The following is a 19346-nucleotide window of genomic DNA, read 5'->3' on the forward strand; positions in this document are numbered from 1 at the left end:
ACTGCAAGTACTATAACAGTTAGGCAGGAAGTGAGTAAACTTGGATTTCATGGTCGAGCGGCTGCTCATAAGCCACACATCACACCGTTAAAAGACAAACGACGCCTCGCTTGGTGTAAGGAGCGTAAACATTGGAGGATTGAACAGTGGACAAAATGTTGTGTGGGGTGATGAATCACGGTATAAAATGTGGCGATCCGATGGCAGGATGTGGGTATGGCGAATGCCCAGTCAACGTCATCTGCCAGCGTATGTAGTGCCAACAGTAAAATTTGGAGGTGTTAGTGTTATGGTGTGGTCGTGTTTTTCATGGAGGGGGCTTGTACCCCTTGTTGTTTTGCGTAGCACAATGACAGCACATGATGTTTTAAGCACCTTCTTGCTTCCCACCGTTGAAGAGAAATTGGGGGATGGCGGTTGCATCTTTCAACACGACCGAGAACCTGTTCTTAATGCACAGCCAGTGGCGGAGTGGTTACAAGACAACAACATCCCTGTAACTGACTGGCCTGAACAGCGTCCTGAGTTGAATTATATGGAAAACCTTTGGGATGTTTTGGAACGCCGACTTCACCCTAGGCCTCAACTACCGACATCGATATCTCTCCTCAGTGCAGTACTCCGTGAAGAATGGGCTGCCAGTCCCCAAGAAACCTTCAAGCACCTGATTGAACGTATGGCTGTCATCAAGGCTAAGGGAGGACCAACACCATACTGAATTTCAGCATTACCGATGGAGGGCGCCACGAACTTTTAAGTTATTTTCAGCCAAGTGTTCGGATACTTCTGGTCACATAGTGTATATCTCTGTATTTGAGTACGCGTGCCTATACAAGTTTCGTTGGCGCTTCAGTGCATAATCAATCTGAAACCTTGCGGTGCCTCCAGGTCTCTTCCGCGTATATAATTTTCTTTCATGGTTCTTAAACCAAGTGTTAGCGATGACTAAATTATGCTCTGTTCAAAATTCTATCAGGTGGGTTCCTTTCATTCCTTTTCCCCCAGTCTATATTCACCTACTATTTTTCCTTGTGTTCCTTTTCTACGAATCGAATTCCATTCTCCCCCCCCCCCCCAATCGCTGTTTAATTTCGTCTCTCTTAACTATCTATTTTTTTTTATCTCATCATACATTTTTTTCAATCTCTTCATCATCTGCAGAATTAGTTGGCATATAAACTTGTACCACTGTGGTATGTGTGAGCTTCGAGTCTATCTTGGCTACGATAATGCGTTCACTTCGCTGTTCATAGTAGCTTACAAGCATTCCTATTTTCTTATTTGTTAGTAAACCCACTCCTACATTATTCCTGTTTGACCGTGTAGTTATAATCATGTATTCTTGTGACCAGGAGTCCTGTTCATCCCGCCACAGAACTTCACTAATGCCCACTGTATCAAACTTCAACCTATACATTTCCTGTTTTAAATTTTCTAACCTACCTACTCGATTAAGGGATCTAACATTCTACGCTCCGATCCGTAGAATGCTAGTTTCGTTTCTCTCGATGACCCGACATCCTCTTGAGTAGACACTCTCCGAAGATCCGAATGGGGGACTATTTTACCTTCGGAACATTTTACCCAAGAGGATGCCATCATCACTGCTTACCTTACAGTAGAACTGCGTCCCCTCGGGAAAAATTACGGATGCAGGTACCACCTGGTTTCAGCCGTTCTCAACACCACCACAGCAAGGTCGATTTGGTCAATGTACCAAGGCCAGATCGGTCACTCATCCAGACTCGCCTTCAACTATTGAAAACGCTGCTACCTCTTCAGAAACCACACGTTTCTCTGTCCTCTCAATAAATACCCTTCCGACGTGGTTGCATCTACGATACGGTCATCTGTATCGCTGAGGGACGCAAGCCACCCCACCGGCGACAAGAGCCATGGTTCGTGGCGTGGGGGTGGGGACTAACTCATTTACCCATAAATTTTCATCATGTAACAATACATTTTTCTTGCATAAATGACAGTTTGATGTAAAGATGTACTTTTTATTTTCCGACTTAATCGCATTCATCTTTTCAGGAAACCGATTTCGACCGTCTCAAATGGCCATTTCCAGATCCAGTTGCTGCACAGAAAGCCGGAATGACAACTATTTTAACAATGACGGGCGTCTCCAGACGATATCTAAGAATAACGCACTTTGTAATAACAGTAGCGTCCCGCACATTGCAGCTGCGGGCGCTTACTGAAAAGCCATTTAACTGCAGGTTTGGAGAACCAGGCGCGAAGCTTATTCCTGGCCTGCACGTCGGCAACAATGCACAATGGATGAGCCTGATGTCAAGAAGAGTTACGAGACATAGAGGTTTGCATCTGTAGAGAGACATCGCCAAAGCAAACATTACTCAAGAATGGAACGCTTTTAGAGTGCACATTTTGTGGTTAGTAGGAGTTCCTTTTAGCGTGGGAAAAGTGGGTGTTGAGCAACGGCATTCGAAGTTTCTCACAAAATAATTTGATTGGTAAGACAAAGGAAACCTGACCTGCTCAATCAAATGTGAGGAAGCATATGAAGAGAATTTTGCAGAATGATAGAGGAGACACGGGATGTTCAAAAAGTCTCTCCGCAGTGCCTTACGATTGTTAGCCACACGTGCCGTATGCCGCAGTAAATATACCGAAATGAAACTCTGTGAAATTAAAGTTATTAATTTATTGAATATTCATTTTAGTTACAAATTTTCACATTAAATGTTGAAAGTGTCCCCTCTGTTGTTGAATGCACAATTCAATTCGTCTAATCATGTTTCCAAACTTATGCTGTAATATTTCTTCTATAACAGAAGCAGTGAAAGTGGATATTGCAGTTCGCAATTCGTCGATGGATTTTGGACGGTTTTTATAGACAGTTGCTTTCGCTGCACCGCATAAGAAAAAGTCAGGTGGTGTAAGGTCAGGCGATTGTGGAGGTCAAAGTCCCTGTGAAATTACGTGATCACCAAAAGCGTCAACAAGGAGTGACATTGAAACCCGACCTTATGCGCAGTTGCACCATATTGTTGAAAATAACCTTTCAGAATTTCACTTAACACAAGTTCCCCTATGAATGGGTACAGAATATCATTGCAGTATCCTTGTGCGTTTATTTTTTCGTTGGAAAACATGGGACTCACATTCCGAAGTTTAGAAATTGCAATACAAACTCCTATTTTCACAGAATGAAGTGGTTCCTCATCAATACACAATGAATTTGCAGTACTCCAAAAACGAGAATTTTGCGAGTTCATGTATCCGGATAAATGAAACCACGCCTCATCAGTGAAAAACGTTTCATTAGGAATATCCCTTCCATTTTGTTGAACGAAATTTTTGAACCATTGACAACTATGCAGTTTCTTGCCATGATCAGTATTTTTCATTCTTGCACGACCGTCACTTTGTATGGGAAAAGAACCAATTTTTTCCTTGCAGCTGTGTAGGCCATTTCAACACTAACATCGATTTCCTGGGCGAGTTTTCTTACTGTCTTGTTCGGACTCGTGGACATTTTATCGGAAATATGGAGTAGTTTATCCTCAGACAAAACGCTAGGACGACCACTTCTCGGTGCATGTCACGGAACCTGTACTTCGAAATTTGTTAATCAAATCTCGTACAGTATCGCGATGTGGGAACTAAAAGGAACTAAACTTAAACGTTCACGTCAACACTAAACGACACACACCAGCGTTGCTACTGACGCTGGCTGAGGTAAACGAAACAGTGTAATGTTGGGACAGTCCACTTGAAAGGAAGTAACCCACGCAGACGAACAATCATACGGCACGGGCAGTTAACAGTCATACGGCACTGCGGAGGGCCTGTTTAACACCCCGATAAGATTACGTATACTCCAACAGTAAAACATGTTGCTACTCGATCTGATTTGAGCGCCTCCATTGCATATCTTAAGATATTTTTCGTTTTGCTTTGGAATCTGTCACTTCCATGGAAAAACTCATGCTACCCTGTGTGATCCAGAAACTCTAGAAGCACAGGTGCGCCAGAAAAATCGAAAAATCTTTAATACTTTTGGAGCTGTATAAACATATTCTCAAGTCTGCAATCTATCGACATTGTCCCGAGCAGCAGAGAAACCGTCACACGGTAGAACAAACATTACAAAAAACAGGATGAAATTCCTGTTCTAGAAAGTAATACATTTTGTTACCTTAACATGTATTTGAATATGTACGCAGCATGTTTTCGAAAATGGTATTCAAGTTGGAAAAAGTAAATCAACTTAAGCTTCATTGAAACCTAGAACTGTGTTGATACCTGCTGCTGATGGTTTTTTAAGGATTTCTCCAGTTAAAATCAGGAACGCAGTCTCCTCCAGCCATTTTGGTAATTTTATTTCAATTGTGCTGAAGACATAGTTTTTCGGAAAAGTCACAGGGAAATCGCCGCAGTTCAGCCAGGGAAATGCGATAGAATGATTGTGTCAATGTAATGCAGGAGTAAAAACAGTTCTATTCCCCAGGGGGTTTCTTGTGTGAATTTTACTTGGACCCATCGTTAAGTGTAATTTTGGTATGTTCAGTTCCTTTGAAATGCTGCTCAGTGATCTCCCTGTCTTCACTTAACGCCTTTTTTGGGGTTTCTTCAGTCCATTTAGCCCTCTCTGATTTCGTTAGTCTTGTCCTCTTCATCCTCATTTAGATATAAGACCTTAATTAATTCAAGTAACTTTTTTCCTGTAGTTTAGATCATTGGGAAATATCGACACCCTATCAACATTGCACCATATGCAACTGTCGATATTAAACCAAGCAAACATCATGTCGGAGATCAGACTCCAATAACTTTGATAATACTCAAAAAGTTACAAAAGCTATGCTAAAAGACGCTCTAGAAAACATGCTAACTACCCACATTCTACGGATAATTGTTACTACTGATAAAATATTGAGGTGCTTACCTCAGTTTAGGCATAAACGAAAAATCCAACATAAACTAATTCTTACTGCCAATGTAAGACTGTCCGGCACAAGAACTGGTCGCCTCTGTAACCATATGCCGGCCGCTGTGGCCGAGCGATCCTAGGCGCTTCAGTCGGGAACCGAGCAACCGCTACGGTGGCATGTTCGAATCCTGCCGCAGGGGTAGATGTGTGTGATGTCCTTAGGTTAGTTAGGTTTAAGTAGTTCTAAGTCTCAGGGGACTGATGACCTCAGATGTTAAGTCCCATAGTGCTCACAGCCATTTGAACCTTTATTGTTATTATTATTATTATTATTATTATTATTATTATTATTATTATTATTATTATTTGTACCCATTTTCTCTGTCGTCCGCTATGCTGCAGCACTGTCTCCCAACGAGCACAGAGCTATTAGACTGAGAAAACGTTGGTGCCGGTATTTCCTGGTACATCGGTATTCCCTGGTCTCCCTTTCAGAGTTATAATTAATAAATGTAAATGATATAAACTTGCTTCTTAAACTGGATATATGATAGATCCGACACTTTATAAATCAGTTTCTTAAAGTGTCCTTAACAAACCGATGACTGCGGTATGTAGTTTCCAATGAAGATGAAGTGTTCTTTTTTCCAAAGCAATACAGAGTACACAATCTATTTCCAGCAGGAAGTAAACTTGGGAAACAATCGAAAACTATGTTGCTCTCTGACATTTAACTTACACTCGAAAGTTGTTATGGATAAATAAATCGTTCCTTGCATGAAATTGTTATTCTTCGATCTTTTCTCTGTTGCATCATCATTTTAAAGGGACCATCATAAGTGTAATGTAGACTACCTTTTAGATCAAACGTTCACAGTGGGCTTCGAGATGCACATTGAAACTATTCTGTGTCGAAAACCATAGTTCCTCACGCCACTTAACCGCAGATCAGCCTGCAAAAGAGACTGCTTAGCAAACACTCGTACCACTCATTCCAGAATATTACTCAAAGTGCGTGGTACGCATACCGAATAAACGTAACGAGGGCCGCACAGATGGTGAAGGGACTGTTTGACCGTTGAACAGGTCGCGAAAGTGCCAAACATCTAAACTGGCAGACTCCAACTGCCCCGAGAAAGGCTACTTACGAAGTTCCAAGAACCAGTACTAAGGCGTATACTACAGTCGCCTAGGTATAGCTCCCTTAAGCCGTCGACACACCGAGGGTGCATCCGAACGTTGAGCGTTGAGCGTGCCGAGTTTCTGACGTCATAGCGTGGAATAGGATGTTCGGGAGTCTTCCCGAAGGTGCAGGGCAATATCTGGCATGTTAGATATTCTGAGCGTGTGTCTGAGCGTTGACCAATAAGATGGCACAACGTCATCTACGTCACAAACACGCCATCTCCCTTTAGCACGGAGTTGTGAGGCGCCATATTGTCATTCGTTTCAAGCCTATACGTATATATGCCGTTTCTGAGCACCAGCAAATTGAGAATCACTCGAAAATCCATTGTTAACTGTGTGATTCATTGCATAAAAATAGTGAGAAACATCTTATTCGTGACAAAAGTACTACTGTAACTTGTGTGTTATGGGAGTATGGCACCTGAAGGCAACGACACACTGATGCTTCACCAAAAACGTATTTTTCTTGGTACAATTTGTTATAATTAAATTGAAAATATTAACATAGCCACGATTAAAGCTTTTAGCGAGTAGCAAATATATTAGGATTGGTTACGCGGAGTTTGTTGTCAGTTTAGCGTAGTGAGTAGCATTACCGACTTCATTCGATTTGCATGATACGCCGAATGTTCGCGTATCGCCAGGTTTAAATTTCTTTTTTCCTATCATTCGCGTAATAGGTTCTGACGCATTATTATTAGTTTAATATAGAATGCAGTATCTGATGTTATGTAAATATAAGTTCACCTTTTTATGAGGAGTGAGTTTGTTCGATTGGCTTAATCTAGAGGGCAGCTTGCACTACTTGTATAACGATATTTTGCTCCTTTTTCTTTTACGTTTCGTAATCTACATGTTGCAAAAATTCTGCTACTGGGTAGAAACAGTGATCAAGTAAGAATGACCTTAGGGCTTTAGTAAAATGTTGGAATGGTGAAATAATGCTTATCTTATGTTACAAGTGCAGCGGAGTACGTGTGGAGTGCACATGTGGGCTTTTTAGGTTAGAGAATTCCCTCCCTAGGCCCGACAAGACGCCCCCTGAGACGTGGCAAGGTGTTAGTAGGCAAAACGCAACAGGGAATAACAGTATTAATGTGGTAATAGTAAACTGCAGGATCGTCTATAGAAAGGTCCCAGAACTCCTCTCATTAATAAACGGTCACAATGCCCACATAGTACTAGGGACAGAAAGTTGGCTGAAACAAGATATAAACAGTAACGAAAGTCTAAAAGATTTGGAATGTATACAGCAGAGACAGGCTGGACAGTGAAGGGGGAGGCGTGTTTATAGCGATAAAAAGCGCAATAGTATCGAAGGAAATTGACGTAGATCCGAAATGTGAAATAATTTGCGTGAAGGTCACGGTTAAAGCAGGCTCGTACATGGTAATTCGAAGTCTCTATAGGCCCTATGGCTCAGCAGCTGTTGTGGCAGAGCACCTGCAAGAAAATTTGGAAAATATTTCGAGTAGATTACCCCACCATGTTATAGTTCTGGGTGGAGATTTGAATTTGCCAGATATAGACTGAGAGACTCAAACGTTTATAACGGGTGGCAGGGACAAAGACTCCAGTGCTTTATCTGAAAACTACCTTGAGCAGTTAAACAGAGAACCGACTCGTGGCGATAACATATTAGAGCTTCTGGTGACAAACAGACCCCAACTACTTGAAACAGTTAACGCAGAACAGGGAATCACCGATCATAAAGCTGTTACTACTTCGATTATTTGAGCCGTAAATAGAAATATTAAAAAAGGTAGGAAGATTTTTCTGTTTAGTAAAAGTGACAGAAAGCAGATTTCAGAGTACTTGACGGCTCAACACAAAAGTTTTGCCTCAAGTACAGGTAGTGTTGAGGATCAAATGGTTCAAATGGTTCTGAGCACTATGGGACTTAACTTCTGAGGTCATCAGTCCCCTACAACTTACAACTACTTCAACCTAACTAACCTAAGAACATCACACACACCCATGCCCGAGGCAGGATTCGAACCTGCGACCGTAGCGGAAGCGCGGTTCCAAACTGTAGCCCCTAGAACAGCTCGGCCACTCGGCCGACGTTGAGGATCAATGGACAAAGTTCGAAACCATCGTACAATATGCATTAGATGAGTATGTGCCAAGCAAGATCGTAAGAGATGGAAAAGAGCCACAGTGGTACAATAACTGAGTTAGAAAATTGCTGCGGAAGCAAAGGGAACTTCACAGCAAACATAAACATAGCCAAAGCCTTGCAGACAAACAAAAATTATGTGAAGTGAAATATAGTGTGAGGAGGGCTATGCGAGAGGCGTTCAATGAATTCGAAAGTAACGTTCTATGTACTGACTTGGCAGAAAATCCTAAGAAATTTTGGTCTTATCTCAAAGCGGCAGCTGGATCAAAACAAAACGTCCAGATACTCTGTGACAAAAATGGTACTGAAACAGAGGATGACAGACTAAAGGCCGAAATACTAAATTTCTTTTTCCAAAACTGTTTCACACAGGAAGACTGCACAGTAGTTCCTTCTCTAGATTGTCGCACAGATGAGAAAATGGTAGATGTCGAAATAGACGGCAGAGGGATAGAGAAACAATTAAAATCGTTCAAAAGAGGATAGGTCGCTGGACCAGATGGGATACCAGTTCGATTTCACACAGAGTACGTGAAGTAACTTGCCCCCCTTCTTGCAGCGGTGTACTGTAGGTCTCTAAAAGAGCGTAGCGTTCCAAAGGATTGGAAAAGGGCAAAGGTCATCGTCATTTTCAAGAAGGGACGTCGAACAGATGTGCAGAACTGTAGACCAATATCTCTAATAACGTCGATCAGTCGTAGAATTTTGGAGCACGTATTATGTTCGAGTATAATGACTTTTCTGGAGACTAGAAATCAATTCTGTAGGAATCAGCATGGGTTTCGAAAAAGACGATCGTGTGAAACTCAGCTCGCGCTATACGTCCACGATACTCAGAGGGCCATAGACACGGGTTCACAGGTAGATGCTTTGTTTCTTGACTTCCACAAGACTTTCGATAAGTTCCCCAGAGTCGTTTAATGAACAAACTAAGATCATATGGACTATCAGACCAATTGTGTGACTGGATTGAGAGAGAGAAGTCTTCCGGAATAAGAGTGATTTCAGGTGTGCCGCAGGGGAGTGTCGTAGGACCGTTGCTATTCACAATATACATAAATGACCTTGTGGATAACATCGGAAGTTCGCTGAGGCTTTTTGCGGATGATGCTGTGGTAAATCGAGAGGTTGTGACAATGCAAAATTGTACTGAAATGCAGGAGGATCTGCAGCGAATTGACGCATGGTGCAGGGAATGGCAATTGAATCTCAATGTAGACAAGTGTAATGTGCTGCGAATACATAGAAAGATAGATCCCCTATCATTTAGCTACAATATAGCAGGTCAGCAACTGGAAGCAGTTAATTCCATAAATTATCTGGGAGTAGGCATTAGGAGTGATTTAAAATGGAATGATCATATAAAGTTGACCGTCGGTAAAGCAGATGCCAGACAGATTCATTGGAAGAATCCCTAGGAAATGCAATCCGTAAACAAAGGAAGTAGGTTACAGTACACTTGTTCGCCCACTGCCTGAATACTGCTCACCAGTGTGGGATCCTTACCAGATAGAGTTGATTTAAAGAGATAAAGAAGATCCAAAGGAGAGCAGCGCGCTTCGTTACAGGATCATTTAGTAATCGCGAAAGCGTTAGCTCGGTGCGGGCTTTTGTTGAAGTTTCGAGAACATACCTTCACCGAGGGGTCAAGCAGTATATTGCTCCCTCCTACGTATATCTCGCGAAGAGACCATGTGGATAAAATCAGAGAGATTAGAGCCCACACAGGGGCATACCGACAATCCTTCTTTCCACGAACAATACGAGACTGGAATGGAAGGGAGAACCGATAGAGATACTCAAGGAACCCTCCGCCACACGCCGTCAGGTGAATGTAGATGTTATGTGGAGTATTATTGCTAATTTGTATCGCGCTGCTTGTAATAGAACTTTTATAAGCCTGTGTCCTTACTTATTGGACATGGCACTTTCCTTTTCGTCTTAAAACATGTACATGGATATTGAAATTTCTATTTGTGTATATTGCGTACAGAAGAACGTGACTAGCCTAGGGCCAGTGGAGTAAATGTGCGTTTTGATAGAGATAATGTGGGAGTTTCACGCCTACCCGTTTAGTAAAAAGTGTGGTTTACGAGCTACAAACATCCCGCAACTGCCGCTGGAGTGCGTTGTGATCGCGTGTACCAAGTTTGGGCCCACGTACCGCATATCTAAGTCGCATCGGAGTTGCATACACGAATGGAACTAGAAGATGCCCTAATGAATTGTTCAAAAGACACTAAATTTTGCCCTGCACTTCACAATGGTTTGCACAGTGTAGATGTAGCAGTAGATACTTGCGTATCGAACTGAATCTTAAAACATTGCTTACGAAAGTGTATTAGGATGTATGATGTAACGGAAAGAACACTTTATCGTATGAAACAAATATTTCTGACAGTGCTGCACCCTATCCAAATAGAACGTTACCTAACCTCGCTGGAAGCGATCTGTACAGGAATCAGATCCTGTCTGCTAGAATCCGTGTAAGCAGTGCGGTCTAGCTCAACTATTCAGCTATCATCAGCAGATCGTGTGCGTTGGCGATGCAGCCTCCACTACACGTCAGACCACGAACCATGTTCAGAAGTGGCTCTAGGTCACAAACAGTGACCTGTGGGCAGCCTATGATGACAACTTCCACTGTTTTCTTTCTATATTTTTACATTACATACTGAATCCGAAAATATGGAATAGTACTATAATGGTTAATGTCAAGAAAACAATTTTGCCTAACATTGCTGCTGCATAGAAAATTTCTCTAGTCGTTTGGTAACTTAGCTAACATCGTCTATCGCATCCGGTAGCAAAATGCACGGTCGAAACTTTGAATCCCGATCGCGAGGATGACTATAAGCAGCGCAGTTAATGCTAGCTCAGCTGTTATTAACAAATCATCGCCGGCCGCTGTGGCCGATCGGTTCTAGGCGCTTCAGACCGGAACCACGCTGCTGCTACGCCCGCAGGTTCGAATCCTGCCTCGGGCATGGATGTGTGTGAGTTCCTTAGGATAGTTAGGTTTACGTAGTTCTAAGTCTAGGGGACTGATGACCTCAGATGTTAAATCCCATAGTGGTTAGAGCCATTTGAACCATTTTTGAACAAATCATCTGCGTTGGCTGTGTAGCATCCAGAGCTTGTCATATTGCTAAGCAGGTGCAATAGTGGCTCTACGACATCACAGAATTTTAGAAAACAAATAATGCGCCGTATTTCCCCAGATATTTGCAATTTCGTTTTTGCAGTGTATAGTTGGAGTCAGCCCAAACAAATATTGCTCATCACGTCATTCATGCGAAACTCATTGTCAGCAGAAAAAAATGTTCAAATGTGTGTGTGTGTGTGTGTGTGAGAGAGAGAGAGAGAGAGAGAGAGAGAATTCCTAGATAATCCCTACACTTACACACAACTTAAACTAATTTATACTAAGAACAAAACACACACACACACACACACACACACACACACACACACACATGCCGTAGGGAGGACTCGAACCTCCGGCGGGAGGGGCTGCGCAAACCGTGACACGGCGTCTCAAACCGCGCGGAACAACGCGAAGCAACAGTAGGAAGTGTCGGTTTGTTTCCCTTGTTGTTGTTGTGGTCTTCAGTCATGAGACTGGTTTGATGCAGCTCTCCATGCTACTCTATCCTGTGCAAGCCTCTTCATCTCCCAGTACCCACTGCAACCTACATCCTTCTGAATCTGCGTAGTGTAGTCATCTCTTGGTCTCCCTCTACGATTTTTACCCTCCACGCTGCCCTCCAATACTAAATTGCTGATCCCTTGATGCCTCAGAACATGTCCTACCAACCGATCCCTTCTTCTGGTCAAGTTGTGCCACAAACTTCTCTTCTCCCCAATCCTATTCAATACTTCCTCATTAGTTATGTGATCTACCCATCTAATCTTCAGCATTCTTCTGTAGCACCACATTTCGAAAGCTTCTATTCTCTTCTTGTCCAAACTATTTATCGTCCATGTTTCACTTCCATACATGGCTACACTCCATACAAATACTTTCAGAAATGTCTTCCTGATACTTAAATCTATACTCGATGTTAACTAATTTCTCTTCTTCAGAAACGCTTTCCTTGCCATATTTCTCTTCTTCAGAAACGCTTTCCTTGCCATTGCCAGTCTACATTTTACATCCTCTCTACTTCGACCATCATCAGTTACTTTGCTCCCCAAATAGCAAAACTCCTTTACTACTTTAAGTGTCTCATTTCCTAATCTAATACCCTCAACCTCACCTGACTTAGATCGACTACATTCCATTATCCTCGTTTTGCTTTTGTTGATGTTCATCTTATATCCCCCTTGCAAGACACTATCCCTTCCGTTCAACTGCTCTTCCAAGTCCTTTCCTGTCTCTGACAGAATTACAATGTCATCGGCAAACCTCAAAGTTTCTATTTCTTCTCCATGAATTTTAATACCTACTCCGAACTTTTCTTTTGTTTCCTTCACTGCTTGCTCAATATACAGATTGAATAACATCGGGGAGAGGCTACAACCCTGTCTCACTCCCTTCCCAACCACTGCTTCCCTTTCATGGCCCTCGACTCTTATAACTGCCGTCTGGTTTCTGTACAAATTGTAAATAGCCTTTCGCTCCCTGTATTTTACCCCTGCCACCTTCAGAATTTGAAAGAGAGTATTCCAGTCAACATTGTCAAAAGCTTTCTCTAAGTCTACAAATGCTAGAAATGTAGGTTTGCCCTTCCTTAATCTAGCTTCTAAGACAAGTCGTAGGGTCAGTATTGCCTCACGTGTTCCAACATTTCTACGGAATCCAAACTGATCTTCCCCGAGGTCGGATTCTACTAGTTTTTCCATTCGTCTGTAAAGAATTCGTGTTAGTATATTGCAGCTGTGATTTATTAAACTGGTAGTTCGGTAATTTTCACATCTGTCAACATCTGCTTTCTTTGGTATTGGAATTATTATATTCTTCTTGAAGTCTGAGGGTATTTCGCCTGTCTCATACATCTTGCTCACCAGATGGTAGAGTTTATCAGGACTGGCTCTCCCAAGGCCGTCAGTAGTTCCAATGGAATGTTGTCTACTCCGGGGGCCTTGTTTCGACTCAGGTCTTTCAGTGCTTGTTTCCCTTTACAAACATAAATATATTTAATGCGGAGTTTAACGTGCCTATTCGACAGTGCAATATGAACGAATCCTACTGCGCCATTCGTTTTATCGATACGTATTAACAGGGACAGCAACACACGAAGAGCAACAAGTACTCCAGCAGAGAGAGCGCTGGCCTAGCCCGCACTGACTGATTACCAGCACGTAGCAGCGCTATGCCTGTTTATACTCGCCGGTAAAATGAATATCTCACCAGACTAATTCAGCCCCGCTCTATAGAATCGACATATGAAAATCCGCTTTAAACATCATCTTCTTTGTAACAGGAAACAAGCCGACGCTTTCCATTGACAATGTATGTCGCTTGAAGGCATGATGAGCAGTATTTGTTAGAGGTGACTCCAGCTACACACTCAAAAACGAAATTGCAAATATCTATAGAAACGCCGGAGAAAATGTGCGTGGCGACTCTTAGCAGAGACACCTTGTATACGTATACAGGTGTGCATATCGCTCCTTCTTATCTGATACTTCTTACGTACAAAAACCCAACTTTTCAGAAGAGAGGAAAAACTCTTCTGAATTCCTTTTGTTAAGGACCTTTTTGTTACAAACTGTCAGATACGATGTGGTAAAATTAAAATTAATGCGCTAGGATTCATAGTTTCTTATGATACTTTTTCTTTTGAATAATAATTTGTTGGCTATAATACAGATTTACAAGGCACTACTTAGAAACGATGTCACCTCAACATTTTTCATTCGTGGTTTACGAGGTATCGCTAGGATGAGGCGAATCAATTACCGCTGTTTTGTCTATCAATAATGCAAAATGGTAAAAACGTGGCTTGCGAGGTTTCACATGTTAGGGATCTACATCTATATCTACATACATACTCCGCAATCCTCCATACGGCGCGTGGCGGATGGTACCTCGTACCACAAATAGCATCTTCTCTCCCTGTTCCACTCCCAAACAGAACGAGGGAAAAATGACTGTTTATATGCCTCTGTACGAGCCCTAATCTCTCTTACCTTATCTTTGTGGTCTTTCCGCGAAACATAAGTTGGCGGCAGTAAAATTGTACTGCAGTCAGTCTCAAATGCTGGTTCTCTAAATTTCCTCAGTAGCGATTCACTAAAAGAACGCCTCCTTTCCTCCAGTGACTCTCACCCGAGTTCCTGAAGCATTTCCGTAACACTCGCGTGATGGTTATACCTACCAGTAACAAATCTAGCAGCCCGCCTCTGAATTGCTTCTATGTCCTCCCTCAATCCGACCTGATAGGGATCCCAAACGTTCGAGTAGTACTCAAGAATAGGTCGTATTAGTGTTTTATAAGCGGTCTCCTTTACATTTGAACCATATCTTTCACTAAATTCAACCAATGAACTGAAGACGACTATCCGCCTTCCCCACAACTGCCATTACATGTTTGTCCCACTTCATATCTCTCTGCAATTCTACGCCCAAATATTTAATCGACGTGACTGTGTCAAGCGCTACACTCCTAATGGAGTATTCAAACGTTACAGGATTATTTTTCCTATTCATCTGCATTGATTTACTATGTGCAGATATAAATGTGGTTAACAAACTGAATCCGAAAGGGTTGCATACGAAACGATATTAGGATGGATAAAGTCACGGAAAGAGCAAAATACTTTGTGTAACGAGCTGTTTCTGAGAGTGGTGTGGTGCAGGAAATCTCTCTCCAGTTCGAAAGTTACCCGTCGCATCCGGAAGAGAGCTGCACGGTCGAGGAATCGAATCCCGAACGCTAGAACGCGTGTAAGCAGCGTGCATAAAGGCAGCCCAGGGGAAGGAAAAGCGGAGAGCGCCGAAAGTGTGCAGTCCGCAGGTGCGTTTTTTGGCCGGGCGGCGTGTGTGAGCCGCGGCCCGCGGGACCGAGTTTCGCGGCGCGGCCGCGGGAGGCGCTGGCGGCGGGCCCGCCGGACAGCGTCTCCGGAGCGGCAGTCGGCGTCCGTTCCTCGCGGGGACAGCAAGCAGCAATCGGCAAGTGGCAAGCAGCAGGCACAGCCGGCACAGCGCACACATGGAGAACGAGTCGCTGACGCACGTGTCCACCGACATGATGGCCCCGATGGCCGAGTTCGACAAGTCGCCGCCGAGTCCGCCCGCGACGCCGCCGCTGTCCGCCCCCGACGACTTGCCGCCGCCCCCGGCGTCCGCCTCCGGCTCGGTGCACGGTTCGGTGTCCGCGGCCGCCACCGCCACCCCGGCCGCGACCGCCTCCAACGCCGCCTCCCTGGCCGGATCCTCCACCGCCCCCACCACCGTCGCTGCCTCCCCCAATGCTGTGCAGCAACCGCCCCCGGAGAAACTGGAACTCGCCGCAGCCGAAAAGTAAGTCCATCACTGTCAATCAGATCATCGCCATTATAATTCACACGGCTAGCAAACAAGTTCTCGGTGTGTATCACCATTACCTCTCTTCTCGAAAAGGTGCTTTAAATGGTAGGCAGTCCTCAAATGTCAGATAATACATATCCCAGGTATACTACCGTGTTGCCTACCGGCCAGCACATTGGAAAACAATTATTTCCTGTCGTCTATAGTGGAGCCTTAATTTTATCAAATGACTTCCGGTTACGGTACGGAGTGTCATCGTTGGGCCATCTGCTGGCGTGCAGTCATCGAACTTCCTTTCACAAGTAAGTTTGTGATTATAAGACTGTCGAAACCGCAAGTCACTTCATAGATTTAAAGTGCGACTATAAACATTTTCTCTCGGAGAACCTGTTAAGCAGCGGAAGATTTCACGAGCATTGTTTACTATCCACACGGACTACTTTCAGCTCTAGCAGGATTGAGCTGTTTCATCGAGTTATCGAACTCCTGAAAACCCGTACTTATCAACAAACTTGAAGATAATAGTATCAAAAACTCTATTTCATGTTCAATAACAGAAAGTAACTTACTTATTATTATTATTATTATTATTATGGTCTGCATAGAATCTGTAAAAAATTCAATCAGTTTTACTAAACTGAACACGTTTAATACAATTCGTTCAACTATGGTTTTGGCCTGAACTCACATGTGTGCTGTTTATACAAATACTGGGTCATACCTATGTACTTCAATATCCTTTCAATCAATCAGATAAAGCAAATATTGTTCGAGTATATCGAGTGGATATTCCAGCGTATAGCCCGTAAAAATCTGCGTGTGACCTGTAGCATATACATTCCTTAATAAGCATAGCCGAATCACTATATAACGTGCGAAGTACACACATTTGGAGGTGGTACGATTGGAGTATTCCTCGAAAGTTTTTACGGTTTTATTTATCTTTTGGTCAAAATTCAGTGTTTGCTCAATTGGGTATTCATCAGTTATGCTTCTTCCTCACAATCTCATTTGGAGCCTCGAGGCTGAATACACCAAATTTCACATCCTCCTCCTCATAAAAATTCCTTGCCATAATCGGGTATCAAGTTATGCTCATCTTTGTTAATGGGCAGCGACGCCAGTAACCTCCATCCACCCATAACATCCTTCCTTGAGGTCTGCATTAGAATCTTCTTTGTAATATACGTACCGCAGCCATTGAGAATATCTTTCTGGACGGATGTATTGTAAATCTGTGTACATAACCGCAGATAAATACAATATTCTGCGTAGGATCCGTCCCTTCCTGTGTCTATGGAAATGTCTAAGAGAATTGGATGTAAAATTTAGGAACAACAGACAGGTATACCCAATACGAAAGGACACTTCCACTGATGTTCGTCTAGGTAATGAATCTGTGCTGTGAGTCTACATAGTATTATGTGATTTCACATCTGCCTTCAAGCAAGCTAAAGGGATGCCACACTTTGATATTGTGCAAGTTTTTTGCAATAACAAAGATGTAGCCTACTTTTCCAACAATCCTACACTTCTAGTTTTGGACCGTGGGATACACAAAAATGTACGACCACATTGCAAACAAGTCTCTCCCAGGACAAAAGACTGAACCACTGTCTAAGTTCAAGCTATGAAGCACATTTGTTATCCAGTCTTTCGTAAAGCTCAGTGCATGTGATGGTTAGAGTGAATTTGGATCACATTTGGTGCTGTCACCGCTAACTATAGACTTTTAATGCTTTGCAGTAATTAATGACTGTTAGGTCTTAAACCTTATTGCCGTGATTGGATGTCTAAGGATTCTATTGTTCAAGGTCTCTATCTTCCATTTTAAGTGTGATAGTGTCCCTCAGCCTTACGTCTTAGGTAAAATGTAGAGGGGGAGCAACGCAAAGTGGTGTGGATTGATATCATATATCTGAAGTTCCGCAATTTGACATCGCGATGTGCTATGCAATTACTTTCCCTTGGCGAATTTATTGACAGTATCAAAATTTGCTTTCGAATACTCAGTTCCATCCCATTTCTTGTCCAGTAAAAACACGAAACGTAGAAATCCGCAGAATCTGTCTCATTTGCTCTGACTTCTATGAAGAATGCTTCCTGTTAAAACTAACATTAATATTAGCGAATCGTTTTTATTTTATATAAGTTTCTTTTTTAATAGAAAACGCTAGAAATTTTAAACTAGAACGTTTTGCAAAACATGCAGTGACAGCTGAAACAGCAACTAATCAGACACGTTTCGTGTAAACTTTTCGTAAGATTTTGCTGACCACCGTAGAAGAAACAGAGAACTTACGAAGCTGTACTTGGTATTTTGTCTCTCAGAATTACCACGAACTGGAAGAGCGAAAATAAGAATGGAGACGGAGGAAAGACTCTTGATCATGTAAGTACTGGATCGATCATGTAGAACATACTATACTACTCTGACAAGTCAGACCAATATTCTTTATATGGACGCAGACCTTACCCATGACTTGGTAATTATACAGATACCTACAGTTTTAACAGCTTTATTACATCGCCGATTACCTGAAATAACTGCCAGATGTGATCTGGAAGTAAGTTTCGGCGCTTGAGGACCCTGGTGATGTTTCTCGCTTCATCACGAATAAGAAGCTTTCGATAATACCGCAGTAATTTCGCTGTCCGGTTACACTCGCCTAAAAGACGAGATCCAGGTCAGTCTATATAACTGATTGTGAGAAGTTCCCATTACAACAGTCGTTCTAGGTGTTTCCCCTAATGCATCTGCTGGCAGCAAAACTCGTGGTTACGATGTGTACTGAAATCTGTGCCAAGAGTTTCCACCAATGCCTCGCTTCGATAATAATACGGGCAAAGATGGTGATAATATACTAGGTCTTCTCAACGCACTCCCGAAAGAGGTGTCAAACATCACATTACACGGAATAACTGTGAGCAACACATTAGGTACTCACCTATTACGAATTTTCTAAAGACGGAACAATTCCGCTGTAGGAATGAAAAAAGTTTCCAAGAACGTCAGTCGTGTTAACTTTGTTAACTTATTAGATAAGAAATGCCATAGACTGAGGGGCTCAGATGACTTCCAGGTTTCGCAATATGTAAACTTTCACGTGCAGAAATGACACAATTTTTAAAATATTTTACGCTATAACGCCGCACTCGAATGAATTTCTTGTTGAAACACAACTTTTCGTCCCGGTCAATGGAGGACAAAAGCATAGTGTTGTGGAAAGCTTAGCAGACAGAGCGAGGAAACGGTGTGAATCTAAGCTAATCGTCGCGAAACTGGAATGTCACACCAATGGGTTGCTCAAGACTGGAGATTCCTCCGTAAAAGTTAAAAGAATGTTAGGACAGCGCCACAAAAAAGATCATAGCAACGTACTGCAGTCTGGAAAGCACAAGGTATTACAGCCGTTAAATAAAGACGCTATTGGCCACGTAAGGAAAGACAGGATGCCTGACGTGAAACGAGGGTAAGGTCGGGCGTGCCTATGGTAAGTATGATAGGACAGCTGTTACTTGTGTTATACGCAAATGACCAGACAAAATTCCCTAAATCGCTTCAGGCAAATGCCGGGATGTTTCCTTTGAAAGGGCACGGCCGACTTCCTTCCCCATCCCATGGGACCGATGATCCCGCTATTTGATCCTCTCCCCCA

The 19346-nt window shown here is 42.8% G+C and overlaps 1 protein-coding gene across 2 annotated transcripts in view; it reads left to right on the forward strand.

The window, feature by feature from the left end:
• Positions 1-15114: 15114 nt before the first annotated feature.
• Positions 15115-19346, forward strand: part of LOC126353759 (transmembrane ascorbate-dependent reductase CYB561) — an 898705-nt gene continuing 894473 nt past the window's right edge. Inside the window, exon 1 of one of the 2 annotated variants that reach the window (XM_050002819.1) lies at positions 15115-15681. In XM_050002819.1, coding sequence (XP_049858776.1) covers positions 15371-15681 — 311 coding nt within the window. In that variant the 5' untranslated portion in view covers positions 15115-15370. The remainder of the gene's footprint in view (positions 15682-19346) is intronic. The other variant, XM_050002818.1, reaches the window with a different exon arrangement.

Source organism: Schistocerca gregaria, chromosome 3 (assembly GCF_023897955.1).
Source record: "Schistocerca gregaria isolate iqSchGreg1 chromosome 3, iqSchGreg1.2, whole genome shotgun sequence".
NCBI classification, from domain to species: domain Eukaryota; kingdom Metazoa; phylum Arthropoda; class Insecta; order Orthoptera; family Acrididae; genus Schistocerca; species Schistocerca gregaria.